The sequence below is a fragment of the Mesitornis unicolor genome, unplaced genomic scaffold, assembly GCF_000695765.1.
Source record: "Mesitornis unicolor isolate BGI_N332 unplaced genomic scaffold, ASM69576v1 scaffold16253, whole genome shotgun sequence".
Taxonomy (NCBI): Eukaryota; Metazoa; Chordata; class Aves; order Mesitornithiformes; family Mesitornithidae; genus Mesitornis; species Mesitornis unicolor.
In genome coordinates, this window is record NW_010172724.1 from 3,051 (window position 1) to 12,143 (window position 9,093).

The 9,093-nt window shown below is 34.6% G+C and overlaps 1 protein-coding gene across 1 annotated transcript in view; it reads right to left on the bottom strand.

Annotated features, from left to right (window-relative positions):
• Window positions 1-6,158: 6,158 nt before the first annotated feature.
• The window catches only part of SPEF2 (sperm flagellar 2), a gene marked incomplete at its 5' end in the record, with an annotated part of 13,257 nt that continues 10,322 nt past the window's right edge, over window positions 6,159-9,093 (bottom strand). Inside the window, 2 exons of the mRNA XM_010180500.1 lie at window positions 6,159-6,351; window positions 8,000-8,187. Of these exons, the coding sequence (XP_010178802.1) occupies window positions 6,159-6,351; window positions 8,000-8,187 (381 nt within the window). The remainder of the gene's footprint in view (window positions 6,352-7,999; window positions 8,188-9,093) is intronic.

A 9,093-nucleotide genomic window follows, 5' to 3' on the forward strand; every position in this document is an offset into this window, starting at 1 on the left:
CTTTCTATGTTTGAGAGTGTTTTGAATGTGTAGAGCTCAATGATTGTGATGATAAGGTCCAGTGCTTATGGGTAGGGACAAGGGGGAAGACCAGCAAGCAGATATCCTGCTGGAGGTCTGTTGTAGACCACCCAACCAGGATGAAGAGGCAGATGAAGCATTTTACAAGCAGAAGTCTCACAATTGCTAGCCCTTGTTCTCGTGGGGGACTTCAACTTACAAGATGTCTGCTGGAAATACAACACAGCAGAGTAGAAACAGTTTAGGAGGCTCCTGGCGTGTGTGTAAGATAACTTCCTGACACAGCTGGTAAGTGAGCCTAGCAGAGGAGGGGCCTCACTTGGTCTGTTGTTTGCAAACAGAGTGCCTCACCTGGTCTGTTGTTTGCAAACAGAGACGAACTGGTGGGACATGTGGTGGTCAGAGGCTGGCTTGGGCTTAGTGACCATGAAATGACAGAGTTCTTGAGTCTTGGTGAAGTAAGGAAGGCGGTCAGCAAAACCACTACCATGGACTTGTAGAGGACATACTTTGGCCTGCTCAGGACACTGATGGAGGGACTCCCTTGGGAGACAGTGATGAAGGGCAAAGGGGTCCAGAAAGGTGGGACAACAGCATCCTGGCTTGTATCAGAAGTATTGTGGCCAGCAGGAGTAGGGAAGTGATGATGCTTCTGTATTTAGCACTGGTGAGGCCGCACTTTGAATAATGTGTTCAGTTTTGGGCCCCTCACTACAAAAAAGACATTGAGGTGCTGGAGCATGTCCAGAGAAGAACACCAAAGCTGGTGAGGGGTCTGGAGTCTTATGAAGAGTGGCTGAAGGAACTGGGGCTGTTTAGCCTGGTGAAAAGGAGGCTGAAGGAAGACCTTATCACCCTCTACAACTACCTGAAAGGAGGTTGTAGCAAGGTGGGGGTTGGTCACTTCTCCCAGACAACAAGTGATAGGACTGGAGGAAATGATCTCAAGTTGTGAGTGTCGCTTAGATTAGGTATTAGAAAGGATTTCTTTACTGAAAGAGTGGTCAAGCATTGGAACAGGCTGCCCAAGGAAGTGGTTGAGTCATCATTCCTGGAGGTGTTAAAAAAACATGCAGTTGTGGCACTTTGAGATATGGTTTAGTAGTGGGCATGATGGTGTGGAGTTGATGGTGGATTTGATGATCTCAAAGGTCTTTTCCAACCTTAATGATTCTATGATTCTGTGAAACTACTGTGAAAAATCAAGTGTCATGGATACTACCTCAAATATACAGGAAAAAGAGGAAATGACATTCAAATCTGACAGGATAAGAATTTAAATTAAATCTTATAAACATATAGACATATATAAATAAAATATAGACACACCATTGGTTCCATTGATAGGTGTTTCTGTTTGGAGTTTCTCTAGAATTTTCACTGATGATTTTGAAACATTCCTCTGGACCTTGTATCAATTACAAAAGGAGATGGATTAGAAAAGAGACTACAACTTACTGGAAAAACAATCCTGTCAATTCAAGCTGAGTCTTGAAGTCTTGTAAGGCAAAACTCCATTAAGTTATAATTAGTTTTAATAAATTAAGTTTTAATTCATTTTAATTAATTAAGTGTTTTAAAAACAAAACTTCAGTTTGAAGTTGAGTAAAAAAAATGAAATAATATGCTTTCTGCGTTATATATTTCATTCCTATCTCCCTGTGGGAGCCAAAACCAAAATTAACAAAAATGATTTACCTCATTTTTTTTCCCAGAACTTCCTGCTTCTTGTGGAATCACATTGTGTTCACTTTTCAGTTCATTTCTAAGAAAAGCTTGGATGGCCTCCTGAACCAGAGTATCAATAGATAGTACCTGAATGTTGCAAACTAATACACAAGAAAATTAGATAACTTTACAGTTTGAGTTGAGCATACTTATAGAAAGACTATCACTGGCAATTAAATTAATGATGAGAAGACAGCATTATTACATGTAAAGCAATCCACCACTCCTTTTGTGCGGGCTTTTGATGTAAGTTGTTTCCACTGTCTCTTCTCTGTAACCACTGCATAGTGTATATCCACAATGATATGCTATCTAGCAATCTTGCTGGTCTCTTCTGTAGCAAACATCCGCAGAGAAATTTGCCAAAAGCCTTTTTAAATTCTCAATGCAGAAGTAATACTGTATTAACACTATATTCAAGTTTAGGTGTTTTTATTCTTATTTTGGAAGATAACGAATGAATGACTTGCAACCAACCCCTGCAAAATACAGATATGTCTGAGGTTTAAGCATGAGTAGTGCAAGTATTTGCCCAAACAATTTTCATTGTAAGAATGTGATTTTAACAGAAACATTTTAAAGAATTTTAGGAAAAAAAAATGTCTCTACCTTTTTCAACAAACTTTACACAGGTAGTTTTTCCACTAAAAAGTTTTCCCAAAATACATCCCTTGATAGGAAATTGAGGAAAAATAGGTGGTGATGATTTGGGTTTTGGAGGATAGAAAGTCTCCATCAGTCTACGAAGCACATGACCCAATATGTTATTATTAAGAGGAGGTTTGTTTTCACTTTTCTCTTCTGTTGGGCACCATTCCCCTGTCATACTCTGTATAAATGAAAAATTACCAAATAATTTGTCAATATGCCTTGTCATTCATCTTTCTAGATTTATGTATTTATACATAAATATAATACATACAATAACCAAATCTGAATAGTATTAAATAATAAAGTATATTTTTAGAATAGACACTTGCTAAAAGCTATAAATATGTCATAATCATTAAGCATTTATTGATAACCACTAATATCTAGTTCAGAGAGACAAGTACTCCTACAACCATTTTCATAGATTCCTAGAATAATTTTTTTCTATTCCATAAACTGGAAGTCATTTCACCAATACCACAGAATAAACCAGTAGTAGATTTTTGGAATAGAAGCCCAGTATGTTAATATTCAGCATTCTAAAAACTGGGCTACATTATTTTCCAGTATCACACATAAGTCTTTGACAATTTTTATAGACAAATATTCCTAATAAATATATTTGCTTAATACACATTCAATAGAGAGAAAAAAGTCCCAAAGCCCAACAACTCAAAACCAGCAAACCATCACATAATTCAAACAATTTTAAGGGAAGGAAATACTGACTAGATACTTCCGGTTCATCTACTCTGAGACCAATATAAATTTATCAGTGCTATGAGTTTCCAGCATACAGCTTAATGAGGCTTTGCTAGTAAGGATAATCTCACTGATAATCACACTGGGAGAAAGATGAGAATGGAAGAATGAAGTCAAAAGAACAGAACACAAAACTGTGCTTTTGACACTCTAATATGTACTCTGTCAGTATTGGGTCTTGTAACACCAGGAGAGTCTTGATGTGCAGTTTATGCTATGAGAACCTAAAAGAGAACATTTAGGTATGCGGGATAATACTAGTCCGGTATTAATTATGATTTGATTGCAGGCTATTAAACAACTGTTTGAGAGATATGCAGACTAATAATATTCCAAATTAGATTCTAGCATGTCACCTTATTTGGGGTACAAAATAAAAGGTTGAGATACAAAGTCAAATGTGTCAGCAAAAGAAATTCCAACTAGGAAAAAAAAATGCAGAAATGTTCACAATGAGAGTGGTTAAGCACAGGAACCAGTTGCACAGAGAGTCTGTGGAATTTGTATCCTTGGAAATATTTGAAAGCTGACCAGGGAAGGTGATAAGCAATCTTACCTGACTCAAAAGTAGGCCTTGCTTTGAGCAAAGAGTTTGAACTACATTACTTCCACATCCCTTTCAGTCTAAACAATTGTATTGTTCTAGAAATTACATATTTAAACATCATCAACAGAAGCAACCTGTTCCATTCTAAGTTCTGCTAAAAGATAATGTTCTGAATTCATGTTCCAGGTAGAATATGCAATCTTTTTAAGCTGCTATCATGAATTATATATTGTCACAGCACACATTCTACTAACAGAATTTGATCAGTGTTGACTTTGAACATAGATACATTAGGTAGAATAAGACAATGTAACGTATAAATGAAAATATCACCCATTTGTAATAAGTAAAAACAAGCAAAAAAAAATCTGTTTAGAGTTGCACAATATCCCCTATCTAATATATCTCAGAAAACATACTTCTTACTATGTAATTGAAAAGACATGCTTAAAAAACCAAATCTTTGTCCTGTCTGAACCATTCTTCCTTAAACATATAAATCGAGATGGATCAGTTGTTTCAAATTCTATCAGACCTGTGGGAGAAATTAACTCCAAATGGAATGGGATCCCCATTTAAAGTACCCACCTTTCAGTTTCTTGCCCTTCTAACCAGAAGATAGCTAGACTGTACATGTCTTGAGCTAAAGTAGCTTACCTGTCAGAAACAAGTTTTCAGGTACCTAGGTGAGAGTTATAGAAATCCCAGTCAACACTCTTGATTGAAGCTAGAAATTAATTTACATTTTCAGCAGTGCCTGCTGTTACACTTGTTTCAGGTGATTCCATTGATTTATCAAGGGATTGGCCACAACTGATGATGTTTACAGTTTATAAATATTTTCAAGATCAATCTGATTGAAATGTGAAACAGACTAATAGCACTGTGGTTTGCTCCTGTATTTTATAAAATATTTTTTAAAATTTCAGTCAGTATTCCTAACATAGACTTTATTCTTGAGAAATGCCAAATTATCTGTGCTGGACTTTTTTTCTCCAGGGTTAAGAAAATCATAAACTTTGCCATATTGCCAGAAGTGCAATACACTTCTATCTAGAAGCAATACTTGAAGGTATAAGCTGTTCAATTTTGTTTTTAGAAGACATAAGTATGAATTGCTGTCTACGATTTTACACATCATATGATATAAACTTTTGATGAATACTGATGGAAAAAGGAATAGGACTAACAACTTCTGGAAAAAAAAGCCATTATTTGAATGGGCATTTGAAAAAAGCTGGTAGTGAAAAAGATGATTTAGACATGTCATTAAATCTTTATGACCTTCAGTGCCCTTACATCTACAGAGGATTACTGCAACTTTGTAACATAAACAATATGACTCTAAACCTTATTTTTTCATTAGTGCTCTTCAGTAACTGTTTCCTGCCTGTCTTGCATGTCCTCCCTGTTGTTCTTATACATACATATATATATGTCTTTTTTAACCTAAAGAAAGTGATCATGAAATTCATTACACAAGATGCTACAGTCTGAATAAAGTTCTTATAAAAAGATAAATTAGAAAACAGTATATTAATATTGAAACCAAAAGAAATCAATACGTCAATAAATCAATAACAAATGCTTCTACTCACTGCAAAAGAAAATGGAACAAGTGGCTCAGGATGTGAGTAAAAGCATACACATGTATATTGAAGTTATAATTTCCCAACAAGTCAAAGATAGGTTATTTGCAGTGATTTTGCTATATTCTAGTTAAACAGAATATTTGAAAAGACTAAATACATAGCAGGAATTTTTCTCCAAAGAAAAGCATCATTATGTGTGATTTGAAATGTGATTTGAAAAAAAATGTACGACACATTTTAACAAGGAAACATTTGTCCTTCATCTTTCACTTGTAAAATTACATGGTATATTGTAAAGTCAAACAAAAGTTTTAAGGCACCCTGAAAAATAGTTACTTGTATTCTAACAGAAGGTTAACAAAACTGTCAGCCATTTTAAATAACTATCATAAACGTTACCATCTTAAAATAAATGGATGACATAAACCTTGTTAGAAAGCTTGAACTCAAAGTTGCTGAAATTAAGACTATCAGGTTTTGTAGCAGATATATTATTTCCTTTTACTTGCTTTTGATAACTACTTTTTGTTGCATTTTCTAACAAGGTACCATTAATCAAACTTCTAAATTCCAATTAGCTACAAATTAATTGCATTGCAATTTACAAGTTTGTCCTATGAACTCAAGAGAGAAATATAACCAATGTTAAATACAAGAATGAAATTGTGTTTTAAAATTGCACCAGCTCTTCAGTGCTACTAACATAAAATACAGCCATGTATTTCATATAGAGGCTCATGCAATGTAAAGAAAATTCATGTGAAATTTTAATATCAGAAATTAGCAAAAGAAAGAAAAATGAAAACATCACAACAAAATGTATATGATTATGAAAAATTAAGGTGTATTATCTTCCATTATGTCTTATCAGTTTGATGTACCTTGTATTCACTATAATCTTTTTCATCTAACAGATTCATTTTATTTAACTCTACAAGTTGTTCTGGGCTTGGATCATTTGGCAAAGGTTGAATTGAAGCTTGTTCATATATTGGTTTTCCATTAAAAAAAAATTCCTTCCAATCACGCATCAGTTTTAATGGAATTTTGCTGCAGAAGAAAAAGAAAAAGAATCAGGCCCAAAACAAAAATTAAATTAATTAGATTTCTGAGAATAATAGATGCAAATTTACAAGAATCGCAGTCATGAAACAAGCATATGCTAAACTAAATATTGTTTATAAGGCTTTCTATAATTATTTCAGCTTTTTATAAGTGTTTTGTTACTTATATGACAGCAGTAGGCACTTGTAGGGTTCAATATTCTCACAAATGTGTCATCATATAGTATTTGGCTGGCAGAGCTGTGTAGTAACAGTTTCACTATAGCTAATTTTTTCGTGCTCCAAAATATTCTTTCCCTTCATGGAGTAAGGCCTCTTCTCATCAACTAATTCAGGATTATATGAGTAATTAAAATCTTTCCTTTTCTTATTCCCTTAGAAGGGAAAAATATTCATATGTAAAAAGACAAACTGCATATAGTAGTAAGCTAATTGCAAATAGAGTGCTGACATATGTCACATTAGAATTCCATGGCTGCTAAATATGCTCAAAATGCAGGTTTCTATTATTCTTAAGACTGCAGCAATTTGGACTTTCTTTTTTTTTAGTAATGGTTGAGAGTAACAGCTTTAAATAAAATCTGTATGTGGTGTTCAAAAAGAACTGAATACACATTGCATGGAACCTGCACAATGAAGAGCACAGAAGCACAGGCAAAACATACCTGTAGTGGTGCTAAATGCAGACACAACCTTGATATGCATAATTGGGAAAGATATTTCAGGTATCTATACATATTGTTGTACACCACTCAGTAGAAGGAAATGTGACACTAACTTACACTGGAATCATGAATATGTCAGACAAGGAAATAATCAAATCATCACTAAACTGTGTCTAGGGTGACTATTTTATCCAGGACATACTGAGTCTAAATTTGTGTAATCTCTATAACATATAATCATATATGTTCCATGTTGTTACAATTTTATTATTTTAGCACTCATTAAAAAATAATGAAGATTTCAGCATACTTTCTAATGCTGTAAGCCTTACTCCATAGTCTATTCACTGAATACTAATGAAAGAACAGCAACACCACCACCCCACTCTGTGTTTTGGAAACACTCCTATAGCACAGGCGCTTGGAGGTTGCTGCCTATTTAGAACCATCTAAGAAACCCACTCTGTGCAGTTAGGGTATGTCAGAAGAGGTAATCACAACCCGTTAAGACTCAGAAGATTTTGGACCAAGTTGCTACTTTTAGGACAGTCCAGGCTAGTTAATATATCTTAGGAAACGCATTGTGTTTATACTACACTGGAGAACAGTTCAGCTAGTGGAGCAATCTAGAATGAGATGTGCACCACTCAGTTTTTACCTTTTAAACTAAAGTGTTTGTTAATAAAAAGGGAGTCAGTAGCTACACAAGTGGTAGAACTAGTGAATCTCGGTCTCTGAAGGATTCAAGTTATTTCAGTTTTTGAGAAATTGTGCTGCAACTTTAGCATTATTTCACCCTTTATTATGCATCAGTGCATCCTCACACTAAAGCAGAACTATCATTTTCCCACACAAACCAATTCGAGCTGTCCAGTAAGATATTTGAGAATCTATATAAGATGCTTCTGGTGCTTAAAGTAGGCCGAATAACGAAATCTAATAGCTTTGCCTAACAACTACCATACTCACTTGTTTGTCAGTTTACGATATTCTCCTACTTCTGTTGACAAATTAACGATTTGGTCGACCACTTCCCAACACATAGAATAATGTTTTTTATAACGAGCTTGAGCTCTTTCAACAGCTATTTTCTCATGACGCTCTCTTTCTTTGATAATTTGTTCTTCATTATCAATTTTCTCTTGTTTAGCCAGAGCCTAGAAGTTTTTTTAAAGAGTAAATTTCACATTGCAAAGAAAATGAAAGTGCAGAAGTGCACAGACCTGGAAACTAAAATGAACTTGCTCATTTAACTCAAGAAATAAAAAGAGCTAGATCCTCACCAAAGTTGGATAGCCAGCAAGCAGAAATCTAAAAATTTCTATTTATTCTGTAAGTTCCAGTTTTTTTGCTTTCTAACTAGTAAAATATAATGAAATAAAGGAGAAATATATTACTTTTTTCATGACAAACAGATTAACAACATATTCAGTTCTTGTAGGCCAGGGAAACATGAAATGATGCTGTCCACTCTTCCTGAGGAACAACTTTGTATATTAACTGGGGCTTAGTTCCACTGAAACCCACATTGGAATAGTCATTTAGAATATGTGACAAGTAATTAACTTACAAGATCATGATCTGCAGATAATTTAATATTATTGATGCTGTTCTATCTTTGAGAAAGATCTCTGGTCATGGTAGAAAATAATCAATAGTTCCTGTGATGGTGTGTTCCTTTTGGCCAAAAGCATACTTAAAGAGATTTTGTAATCAATAACTATAGTTGTTGATTACATAGGACTCCAGCTGTGTTGGAAGATTTGGAGCGGTTAATTGGTTTTGGTAGGAGCAAAGTAAGATTGCTACCACCACATTATGGCCTACTATGTGCATAGCACTTGGAAGTTTGCCACACGATTATTAATTCTTTTAGCTTATTAATCAACTCCAAGCTCCCAGGTAGAAATTGGCACTCATGACTGAAACTCCTCCAGTAATTGTCAAAAATGGATGCTAACAGATTATATCTAAAAGAAATTAAAAATGTGATTCTTGGAACAAGTTTTATGTCATTGTCTTTGTCATTTTGCCTTCACAAGAACGTGCCTTTTAACCTCAGC